The sequence below is a fragment of the Eumetopias jubatus genome, unplaced genomic scaffold (genome assembly GCF_037043125.1).
Source record: "Eumetopias jubatus isolate StellerSeaLion01/CBP00866 unplaced genomic scaffold, mEumJub1_p1.0 scaffold_3, whole genome shotgun sequence".
Lineage (NCBI taxonomy): Eukaryota > Metazoa > Chordata > Mammalia > Carnivora > Otariidae > Eumetopias > Eumetopias jubatus.
The window spans coordinates 184,445,745-184,458,429 of NW_028274809.1; the positions used below are offsets into that span (position 1 = coordinate 184,445,745).

Consider the following 12,685-nt stretch of genomic DNA (forward strand, 5'->3'; position numbering starts at 1 on the left):
CCTGGCACAGAGTAGGTGCTTAATCAGTGACACTCATGATTTTTCAGTGCAGTCAACACCATAATCAGACATTTTATTTTGTTTCTTCATACTCTCTTCATGGGGGAGAATGGGGTGAATCTGGGACAACTACAGTTTGCACCATCCAAGACAAGAAGAAAAAAATGTGATGTGATAAACTCCTGGCCCAAACAGCCAGGAGCACGACATACTTTTTTAAAGACTTAAGAAGTGAAAGATCCATCAGTTAAAAGAGAATAAAAAGTACAAGAGAAAGTTTATCTGTCCATTGTGCTTGCAGCCCCCAACCACTCATACCCCAAGCAGTACACCTTCTTACAAAGCCTCTGGTGAAAGTAATTCCCCACCCAAGTGCTCACACCCACATTGTCACCAGCCGCCTCCTTCCCCTTCACATCTAGGGGACTACTTTATCTGTCTCTTTAATATCAACCAGTCCAAATATTCCCTTGTCAAATATTTCTGGGGCCTGCACTTGAAGAAAGAGACGATTTTCCCAAATCTGTGAACAGGACCTTTTTTTTTTTAATGTCAAAATAAACCATCTGCTTGTACAACTGTTTCTAATTACTTCCCTGCCTAGACTCTGCACTTGAGGGGTTTGGTACCAGCACCCCGCCCAGAGCGGTGCCGCTGCCCAAATCCTTGCAGGCAACTCATCAAGGCACTCGCGGCCCCGGGTAGAGGCCCGACCTGCACGCCCTGGTGTCTGTGTGTCCGTCTGCAGGCGGCCTGCGGGTGGCACCTCTCCCTGCCGCAGCCCCCCGCCCCCCCACCCGTCCACCGGGAGCCCCACCCAGCCAGGAGCGCAGCGCTCCCGCACAGCGCCGGAGCTCAGCATGCGTCCCGCCGCCTTCAGGAACTTCTTGCTGCTGGCGTCCTCCCTTCTCTTCGCGGGGCTCTCAGCTGTTCCTCAGAGCTTCTCGCCATCTCTGAGGTAAGTCTGGTTTGTTATTCTTTGAGAGGAACCTGCCCTGCTTTGCGTGGCAGGGCTCAAGTGTGTAGGACGGCTGCCCCAAGCCAAGCGCAGTTAGAAAGTTGGACCCGGGATAAACTGTTTTCAACCTGTTCTTATTCCTTTCCGTCTATCTTCACTGCGTGTTGCTTCATGTCTGTCCTTTTACTTTTCCTTCGGGAAAATACTGTGAATAAATATAACTATTTAACTTCCTCCTATTTTAATACCGACCAGGAGAAACTTCTGCCATGAGACTAAGGTAATCCTTTGTGTACCTGGGGTGTGCTCATCATACCCTATAAGGCAGAATTATTTCACAGGGTCTGTATTCCATTGTTGTATTGTATTTCACGAAAGAGACTGTGGGCCACATAATGATAGCTAAACTTTTTAAAAGTAGAGTTTATAAGCACTGCTCAATGCAACTTTTTTAAAAAAATGCCCTAGACTATCCTAAGATGTATAGTTCTTCCTACATATTCACCTCTTCTTTTTCATAAAACGGCTGCCCCTGGCCATCAGCTAGCAATGGGACTTTTTAAAGAGTACTGAAAAGTCAGCCAAGTGTCATACTTTGCATTCATTTGCATTTAATCTAAATGTGCATATAAGATTCAGTGGCAAGCCACCAAGAGGCAGGGCTGGATCACCTCTGTCCACTCGGAAGGCAGTCCTATTCCTGGGTGTGTAGGTCACCCCTCGGACATTTTGGCTCATGGTCATTTCTCTTGTGGTGGACCATGGGTGGCCCCCAGAGGAACGTGGAACCTCAAACTTTATTCCTGTGAAGTTGAACGTCGCCACACAGGGGTGCACTGGGCGGGAAACGGGGACTCCTTAAATGGGGCAGTGTCCGCTCTTGACCGTGGCCCCGCTGTGGTTTGCCGCCCTTGCAGGAGTGCGACTGGTGCCGCGTGCAGGCTGTCCCGGGCGGAGTCGGAGCGCAGGTGCCGGGCGCCAGGGCAACCCCCAGGGGGCGCTCTGTGCCACGGCCGCGGCCGGTGCGACTGCGGGGTCTGCATTTGTCACGTGAACGAGCCCGGCGTGTACTTCGGGCCGCTGTGTGAGTGCCACGAGTGGGTGTGCGAGACCTACGACGGGAGCACCTGCGCAGGTAAGGGGCAGCCGGCGCACTGCGGGCGTCTGGGCGTCCGGGGCGCACCGCCGGCGGGGGTTTCTGCCACTTCCCGGGGAGAGCCTCGGACGGACCTCTGGGAAGTGACTGCCTTCGCGCAGGGCTTCCTAATGCTCCTCCACTCTGGAATCACGTGTTGCAATACTTTAGTCCGCCCTAGGGTCCAAACTGAAGTGGAAATAATATTGGTAAGATTCACTCGCTTAATTATAACTCTCCTTATTACAGACTAAACCTCCCAACTTCCTCACAAAGGAAGTCAATCTGGTGGGCTCCTCTACCCCAATCACGAATGTTAGTCATATTTGCAGAACATAAGCCTGGATTTTCTTTTTACCAAGGAAAAGCAGGAGAATATTATTTTCCCAAATTCCAGGGTGGGGGAGCAGGTTGTGTCTTTGATTTGCCTTCTTATCCCTAGGATATAGTTCACTGATAGAAGTGTGTATCAGAAAACGATAACAAGGAAAAAAATAAGCAGATCCATACTTACTTAGAAGCGATTGCTTTTGTATTGGTTTAGCTGCTTGAAATTTTCAGCTGCAGGGAAACTTGGTATTTTGTAAGGGTGCAGTAAAAATAAATTCATTTCTCTAGTACATTTTTAGGGAGTGATTGAGGTTGTGATATTGGAATGGGTCATGATATTTCTTGGTAGAGAACAGCCCTCGCCTGTACCAGTTTCACAGGAACGTGCCATTTGCTAGGGCCAGACCCTCGGTTGGGTCACTGTGAATGATACAGGCACTCCGTTAGTAAAAGGACAACACGATTCATTCCAACCAGGGTTTGGCAGATTTGTAGGGGGAAAAAAAATTCACAACTTACTTTACCCAGGTTGTCGTTAAGAATAAAAGTCCAACACTAACAGAGGTGAAGAATGAGTTTATAGCAGAATGGTTTTTTCTTGGCCCCTGGGCCCAGAAATGGATAGTGAGAGTATTTAATATGAACACTGCTTAGCAGTGGAAAGTAATCGTGTCAGTAATTTGGAGGGGCACAGGTGCTTCTCTGTGGTTGGTTTACCCTGGGAAGGCTGGGGCTCAACCCTTTAAAAATACTGAACACCACGGCTCGTTATTTTAATGTTGTCCATCCCACAGGCTGCAGTATTATTAAGGGCAGCCCTTTGGAATGAAAGCTAAGTATTGTCTAATATTTCATTCCAAATTTGACTGTTACCTGGCTTCTCTGGCTTGTACTGCCTCCGGCAAGGTCTCTTCAATATCATGAGTTCCGAACACATTTTTTCAGGGCATTTTTGAGTTGTTCTTTCATTGGAAAAGTAAGAGGTGGGATGCAGTCTTCAGCTGGTGAAACAGCTATGGGTGCCATCAGATAAAACTTCCCCATTGGAGAAGCTTATCTGGGTCCTTTCTGTAAAGCTCTGCCTATAGTGCTCTTGTTGGTCCCTCATGGAAAGTGATTTGTTGTTTACTCTTAACATCTTAGTCACTGCATTCTTTCCGCCCTGATACAAATGCGGGACTGAATCATGCATGGTTTTGTTTGCATATGTACACGTTCCCATGGATGGCAAGATGCTTCTCTTTATTTCAAGGCTGAATGAAATAACTGTGTTCGTTTTCCATTCTCCTCTTTGTGACTGATGCCCATCAAGGCCTGCTCCACCGGGCCTGGTGCGGGATCTGCCCCTGCAAATGCTCTGAGAACATTTGCCAGGCCATTGAGATCTTTACACACAGCACGGTGGTGGGGCTACGGCACCAACTTGCCTACTTGTTCTGCGCTTCAAACGTAGCTTCTCAATTCTGCCTTCAAGAAAAAGTTCCTACGTTGTAGCTAGTGAGGCAGAAACATAGCAAGTTGTCTTCTATGTTTTTATGTGCACCTGGGCCTTTACCTCTGTGGTGTATTCTAGTAGCCTTCAGGGACCTCCATACCCCTTGGAGGAAAATAAAATCCTGCTCTGAGAGTGTATCATAGAGTGGTTTTAATACTCTGGGCTCTGGGGGAAAATTTCCAGGAGTCAAATCCCAGCCCCACCACGTAACAGCTGTGTGAACTTGGGTGATTACTGAAACTTTCTGAGCCTCGATATCTTCATCTATAAAATGGGAATAACAACAATACCTACCTTACAGGATGGTTGTGAGCTCTGACACGTAAAACTCTTAGAATAGTGTTTTGCACAAAGTGCTCAATACATATAAATATGTGTATAGACATATAACATATTATTGTAGATGCACAAAGGTGAGCTAGGATGGATGGATGGATGGATGGATGGATGGATGGACGGATGGATGGATAGATAGATAATAGATAGCTTAGCTTTGTAGTTGTTGGACATTTGATGCAGTGAGAGCAATTTTCTTAATGTAGCCTGGGCCTGTTATTGATCCAAAGCTCAAAAGGTTGAGCAAGGATAGCTCTTTTGGCCCAGCCTCAGAGCAGCTCTATTAGATACACCATGCCCTTTTAAAGTTGGGATAAGAATCCACTGGGATTCTTATACTGTGAATCATAAGAAAGATACTTGTTTTAGTTTGAGCCTGGTCGAAAGTGATTACATTTATATTAAAGCATAACTAATGTATAATCCAGTGTCTCCTTGTTCATGGCACATGAATTTCCTTGGACTTCTATAGTGTAAAGGTCTGGCCCAGAGATTATTCCTGTGTGTGGGGTGGTCAAATGAGAAGTAAACTAATTTGGGTGGAATATTTCTTTGAGAAGAGTACAGTGTTTGGTTACAGAAGGACAGACTTTCAGCTAATATTGCAAGGCATCCCTGAGTAACCCCCTGAACAGGTATGATTATACTTAAATAAAATATTGTGTTCTTTTAAGATCTTTTCTAATCACTTTTGAAATATATCACTTAAAAGAGTTTCAGTTTTAGTGACTAGGAAGAGCTAATTAAATTGAACTTAGCAAATACTTATGAGGTGCTGTGTATTTACTAGATCCTCTGCTGTTGAAGGGATATAAAGATGAGACAATATAACAACTTCCCATTGAGTAGGGAGATGAAAATACCAAATACCTATAATGCAATGCAGAATATCATTTCTACAAATTTCTATGAGAGTTTCATTGAGGCAGGAATTAAATATTGTGGCTAAAGTTCTTGAGAAAGAGGTAGCCTTTGACATAAATCTTTATGCATAGGGAGGTTTTTAGTTCCAAAACGTGGACTGTTGGAATTCTGAGGGAAGAAAAATCCAAGCAGTGGTTTAGAGGCAGAAAGGCATGTGGTGAGTGTGTTTGGGGACCAGTGAAGTATTCTAGGTTTGGCTTGGCTGGATCTTAGGGCTGTGGGGAAAGTAGTTCTAGATATTTTGAGTTACAGTTGCACACGTTGTTGAGAGCTCTGAACTTGAATGTGAAGTTTGTGCTTATCAGAGCCATGAAGTGGTTTGAACATGGGAGCTTTGATTAGTACTCTGACTCATGAAAAGTTACAGGGTAGGGTGCTGGAGGGCAGGGGAGGTTGGGGTAGACACTTGATGGGGAAGAGCTCAGTTTAGAGACTATTTCAATTCTAGCCCGTGGGAGAGAGTAAGATAGAACAATGATGAATTTTAAAGACTGTTGAAGGTACAATCAACATGCTTTAGAACCCAAGGATGAGTAAGATGGTCAATCAGTGATTGGGCGTATGAGAGAACTGATAGAGTAAGAGTCAGGAGAAGGAACCAGATAACTCCTAATCAGTGGCTAAGACTCTTTTACTAAGGAAGAAAAAAATGCTTATTTTTAATCTGAAATTGCTATAAAGTGAAGAATTATCAGTAGCAGAATGAGTCTGGACTTGACTGGCTGTAGATCTAGGACTAGATGGATCACGTCTGAACTGTTAACTTGGGTTCAATTGCTTGTATCCTTAACCTTGAGCCACTCATCTGATTCCTCTGAAACTTAGATTCTTTTTTTTTGTAACATCTTTATGGATATAAAGAACCTTGCATCCTGCATTGTATTATTCAGAGTAATTTTTATGTTTATGTATAAATACATTTAATATCCATGTAATTATGCATTCATACATTTATTCAGACTGTGTATAAAACATTCTTATAAACATTGATTTATGTACATAAACATACACAATGTAAAAATAATTAAAATACATGGAAACACCCCTAATATATATTAACAATTTTTTTCTTGCAGATATTTCTGACTTTTACACTGCTAAATAAATAGTATGAGAATTGCATGTGATTATTCATGAGAACTGGACTTTCTGGCTCTTTATAGTCTGTCTTAGGACTGATCTGCTTTTCCTCATAGTGGTGTTTTTCTTGAATAGTTGAGTAATTCCCTCCAAGCCTATTTTGCGGAATCACTCTTCGGTTTTTCCTTTCTTAGTTATTTTCCATTTACAACCTTCTCCGCCGTCCTTCAAACCATGTTCTACCCTACTTGCCCCCTCCTTTAACTCGGTCCAGCCCCCCTTGGTACTTCCCATTTTGCTTCTTCTTTACATCCCCCCTGCGCCCCTGCGTGGGGCACCACACACGTAAGAGCACTGTCTGTTCTTTAACACCCCGTCCAGTAAACGATTGTGTTGAACAGACTCACTCCAGTTTCCACATCGCTTCCATTCATGTGTTTTCATCATGGTCTTAACATGTCCATAGTTTTGGAGAACACACTCAGGAGTTCCCTACCACCAGCTCACCCCCTTCATGCAGGCCTCTTTGTGTGTGTGTGTGTGTGTGTGTGTGTGTGTGTGTGTGTGTGTGTGTGAATTCTACTCTCTTAAGCTCATCCATTTTGGATAAATGCACCCTGTCTTACCTCAAGTGACACATAAAAATTAAAGATTTTCATCTGTACTTTCTCTCAGCTGTACTGCTTTATTTGGACCCAATACTCTGCTGTTCTACTGTAGAGACTGAGATACCTTGTCCTTGGACTTGGTCACCCCCACACCTTGATAACCTAGAAGAGCGTATTTATAACATTAGGGTGTTTAGATCAGATAGTGTCAATGTGAGAGGTTCAGTGGTTATTTTTCAAGTAGAATTTCCCCAGAAAGAGAAGGGAACATCTGGGAGCAAACTTATTTGTTACAAATTTTAAATTTGCAAAGTAAAAACCTCTTTCATAGGGTTCTTGGAAGTTTTCCATGTATTTTGAGACATGATGCTAAAACTGACATCCCATGTCTCTTAGTATCATAACCCCAAAAAGCTGCTTAGCTTTCTGGGCCTCAGACATAGGTTGGGAAATCTGACCTTTGAAGGAGTCATGTGATTAGATTGGGTCCAACCATAAAGAAGATGTGGTATATATACACAATGGAATATTATGCAGCCATCAAAAAACCCTGAAATCTTGCCATTTGCAATGACGTGGATGGAACTAGAGGGTATTATGCTAAGTGAAATCAGTCAGTCAGAGAAAGACATGTATCATATGATCTCACTGATATGAGGAACTCTTAATCTCGGGAAACAAACTGAGGGTTTCTGGAGTGGTGGGGGGGTGGGGTGGCTGGGTGATAGACATTGGGGAGGGTATGTGCTATGGTGAGCGCTGTGAATTGTGTAAGACTGATGAATCACAGACCTGTACCTCTGAAACAAATAATACATTATATATTAAAAAAAAAGAAGAAGATAGGAAGGGAAAAATGAAGGGGGGGGAAATCGGAAGGGGAGACGAACCATGAGAGACTATGGACTCTGAGAAACAAACTGAGGGTTCTAGAGGGGAGGGGGCGGGGGGATGGGCTAGCCTGATGATGGGTATTAAAGAGGGCACGTATTGAATGGAGCACTGGGTGTTATACGCAAACAATGAATCATGGAACACTACGTCAAAAACTAATGATGTAATGTATGGTGATTAACATAACATAATAAAATAAAATTAAAAAAAAGATTGGATCCAACCAGACAATCCAGAATAATCTTTCCATTTTAAGATCTGTAATGTTAATCACATTGGCAAGGTCCCTTTTGCCATGTAAGCTATTTACAGGTTCCAGGAACAAGGATGTGGACATCTCTGGGGGCCCTTAGTCTTCCTACCATACGCATCCTTCTGTGAAGTGCAAGCAGAGTGGTACAGTGTATGAATGGCAAGAGAGAGCAGTTCCAACCCCCATTAGTACCTGGCTGTTCTCACACTTCATCTAGGATGCAAGTACTGAGTCTTTTTCTTCTTTCCAGAGCTCATCTTCATGATCTAATTTCCCTGCCTCCAGTCTTTCCCACACCAGTGCTGATAAGGAACTCCAAGCTTCTGGTCCAGATCATGAAGAGTGACTGGTAGCCCAGCAGTTGCCTACGTTTAATGCCTGACATTATCACTTGCCAACTCTGGAGCTCTCTGGGCAAGTTACTCAGATGTTTGCTGCTCCTGTTTCCTTATTTATGAAATGGGGGTAATAATATTATCAATGGGGATAATAATTATGCTAAAACACATGAGTGATTAGTTAGTCATTGGAGTTATATGCTTACTTATGTCAGAGGCCCCTCTTCTACCCTACCTAGATCCTAAGATATTAACTACCAAAGAAATTATTTTCTTTCCACATTATATCTTCCTTTGGGTTTAAGCCTATGTTCATCTTTCCTCCTTTGACTATCAGTGAATTTTTGGAACTATCTCCCTTCAGACAACATGCCTGCTCCATAGTGTCAAGGCTGGTGAGCTTTCAGCCCTGGCCATCTCAAGCCTGAGAATCACTGGGTCATATTCCAGCTTGCTAGATGTCTAAGATTCTGACCCTAGTTTCTGTCTTTGTCTCAGGAACTTGACTTTTGTGTTCTTGTCCCTGAAATCTTCACTCTGATTTATGGTTCTAGAGCCATGCGCTAAGTAGTGTGTAAATAGTATTTGAATCTGGAATTCTTAGTCATTTTCTTTACTGGAAACCCTAAGATTTCTGCACATTTGCAGAATTTACACTCAGTGCTTTGCTGCTGCTGATTCTTATCTCCACTGGGCTGTTCCTTCATCTCCTCCAAAGCATTGATCTCAAGTGGGTTGATCCCAGAACCCACTTCTTCAACTTACAAAAATGGGAAAAGCAACACAGTGCATAACAAAATCAAAATAACTCACCTTTGCAGAGTTTTTGAGTATTCAGTAAACATTACTGAATGTTCTGGAGACACTGGAGATGGGGTAGTTTAATCACAGATATGTAAACAACTTAAGATTGAAGAGTAATCATTCTGGTTCTTAAAACTCCCAGTTTTTTTCAACCACTCCTCCTTCTTAGAGCTATGTGTGGACATGGATGAAATTCTGGGTCAAGAGTTGTAAGCAGAGGTGTAGGCGAACTCAAAGGGAGCTGACTCGCAGGACGGTATTTGTTTTGCCCATCTGCCCTTCTTCCTGCCTAGAACGTACCTAGTTCCAGCAGCCCCTTTGGATCCAGAGAAGAGAATGGTGGCCACCTATGAGGATGGCAGGAATCCTGGCTTTTGGAGAGGCTGTGGAGCTGCCACCCCAGTCCTGGACTGCCTGCCTTTGGACTGCTTTTGCATATAAAAATAATAAACTTTTGTCTAAGGCCCTGTCATTTGGGGGTTTTCTGGCAGCTAAATGTAACCCTGTCTGAAACAACGGTTTTATTAAAAAAAAGTTCAAGTCTATTAAAATTGGGCAAGAGTAGCATTTGTATAGGGGTTGAGAGCTTGAGCTCATGACACCAGTAGGGCGGGGTTCCACACTGCTTTACCTGCTATGTGGACTCCAGCAGTTTTGGTAAATTCTGTAAGACTCAGTTTGTTCATCTCTAAAATGGGATATAATGAACACTCTGGGGAAAGCTACTGAAAAATTTAAGTGAGAAAATACGCATGACGCGTCTAATAAAATAGCTGATATAACTGTTACTCTCAATGGGAGTTATTACCATTACTAACCTAGAATCTCTAAGGGGATTATGCTAAGGCAAAAGGAACTATGTCTTTGCTTTAAGTGTATTTACTAGTAATTGAATGGCCAGTGATGGATGTGTAGTCCCTGTACCTGTTTATATATTCAGCATATAATGCTTTTTTGCCTAGCTATTTTTATGGGGGCATTATTTCTATGAGAAGATGTAATTTTTTCAAAATCTGGTTACCAGAAATTCAATTACCGGAGAGAACACACATGGTTTAAGTATTTAAATATTTTTTAAATTATCCATTTATTTATCTGTATTTAAAATTTATTAAACCATCACACATGTCCACTACAAAAACTCAAACAATACATAAACGCATAGATAAAAGCACAGTGAGTTTGCATTTTATGCAGAGAAGAGATTCTACATCGGCTCCAAATCAGACATTTGAAGTTTAAACGTTACCCTGACAAATTTCTGAGCAAGGCTGTGTGTTCAAGTTCATTACTCCATCCCTGGGTCTAGCACGGTAAGTACTAGTAAATGAGTGTTTATTCCATGGCTGTTTCTGTGTTTATTCCATTTTTGGTTTTTGGCTGGATCTGAGAGGAGTCGTAGCTGGATCATTCTTTTGGGGGCCCTCAGCTCACTAGGAGACGCACAGCAAGAACATCGGCCCATGGAAGTCCCATCTCTTTCACAGTCCCTCTTCCTTCACAAGCCCCACTTGGGGCTTCCACTCACTGAATGGAATGACAGCATCTCCACACTATTTAAATCATTATTCCACCTTCCTTTATTGCCAAGTATTTACCTTCAATGCCTAAGCACATATAATTGAGTTCAGGTGAGTTAAATATGTGTGTGCTGTGAGTCCTCCTTAGTCTGGTCTTCTGCATAACCTCCGGAGTTAATCCGGATTTAAGCGTAGGGTGCATACTTGCCTGTTTTCCCGTGGTTATGTACACACGTGTGTTGTAAACATGTGAACGCACACTCTCCCAGGTCTGTTTCTTTCCCTCTCTTGCTTTTTGTCCCCTTAAGAATTTATCACAGCTCTCATTCTAGCTTAATAATATATATACGATTAAGAATTTTAATAGGTATATGATGTCCTGTAGTAGGGATATATTGCTTTATTAAACGATTTGCCCATTAGTGAATGTCCTGATTGCTTCCAGTTTTTGCTATTGTTGTTTTATTTTTTGATATAGGAGGGCTTTAAGCAGTATTTTCAAACTCCAATTTAAAATCGTGCACGGACCTTTGTACATGTATGTGCACACAGCTCCGTATCTCCCTTGTTCCTGCATGGGCATACAGACATTTCCACTAAGAAGAGCGAGCTGGGTCCCCGGGTACGCGTGAGGGAGTCGTCAGCCAACAGAACTGTTAATAAAAGTGTCTTCGTACATTGCTAATTTTGGCAAAGGGAAACTTCAAATCCGGTAGAACTGGGAGATCTGAAACCTTTGTCCTTAGGGAAATTTAGATCCCAAGCCTGGTGTGGTAGTCAAGGTCAAGAGTCACATCTGTAGAGGAGGAGAACTATGGTACAGCAGAGATTGAGAATACCTGCGGGATTTACCCCCGCATGGGTAAATTCTCAAACTATTTTCCATTAACTCTTAAATTGATAAAGATAGAGAGCTGCAAGGAGGTTGCAAATCTCATTTTCTCTGGAAAAGAGTGCTTTGTCTTTTCAAGGATCGCATTTCCTGGCAAATAAGGAAATGTATTTTGTAATAGAACTCATTCTTCTGTCTATTCTAAATCGTCTTACTTAAGGCTGAGTAGAAGAATGATGGCTTTATAAAGGGAAAAGAAAAATAAGATCTTTGTAAGGTTGCTCACTGGCTTGACCTTGTGTCATCTCAGTCCTAACTTACGCTGTAAGACAAGTTTCTCTGCTAAGAGCCTATCATCCTAATTGTATATAGTCACTAGTTCAAGCATCAAATTATTCCAAGTAAATAGTTACCCACTCTAGTTTTCTGTTTTACTGTTTTATCTGGATACTTCCTGGGGAAAGGCAGGCCAAAAAACATTTTTTTTTTTAAAAGAGGTCAATGAGTTTTGATATTGCTTTGAAACTTCTCTTAGGTAAGGCCTTAACTGTAAATCATGATTTAGTCAATGGGAGAGAGTAAGGAGCCAAAATCAGAAAATCAAAACATGGTAAATGCATTTCCTTATTGGCCATTACTGCTCTTTCAAAGCTATCATTTTCTGCTGTGCAAAATAGTTAGACAAAACTAGTTATTTTTCTAAACAAAATGACTTGGCCACTTACGCCTTTTCCTCTCCAAAATACGAAAGACAAGTTACAGATTTTTTTTTTCTTTTTTCTTTTTGCTTTCTTGGTCAACATCATTAGTTATATAAGCTCCAAGAGTCATCTTGACATGAAATAATTCATTTGTTTTAAGAAGGAAAATATTTGATTCTAGCTGTGTCCTGGATAGACTTCAATTGCCTGCTTGGATGGATTTGAGCTTAAAGTTAATGCTGTGTTAGTAATACACAAGAATAATGGGAAAATATCTATTTCTACTTGAGTATGCTTTGCTGGAAGATATCTTTGTACATATGAATTCATTCAATTCTTATATAACTTCTAAGAGGTAGTCAAAATTGTTATTCTCCAGCTATCGTATTAAGGAACCCTGAGAAAAATTTGCCCCCCAAATCAGTAGGAGGCTTCTCCTTAAGCATATTAAAGTTGTCCTGAAACCACACATTTAGG

General features: G+C 42.1%; 1 protein-coding gene across 2 annotated transcripts in view; it reads left to right on the forward strand.

Annotated features, from left to right (window-relative positions):
- Positions 1–860: 860 nt before the first annotated feature.
- The window catches only part of ITGBL1 (integrin subunit beta like 1), a 206,451-nt gene continuing 194,626 nt past the window's right edge, over positions 861–12,685 (forward strand). For both annotated transcript variants that reach the window (XM_028112090.1, XM_028112091.1), the window contains exons 1-2: positions 861–958; positions 1,876–2,093. In XM_028112090.1, coding sequence (XP_027967891.1) covers positions 861–958; positions 1,876–2,093 — 316 coding nt within the window. The remainder of the gene's footprint in view (positions 959–1,875; positions 2,094–12,685) is intronic.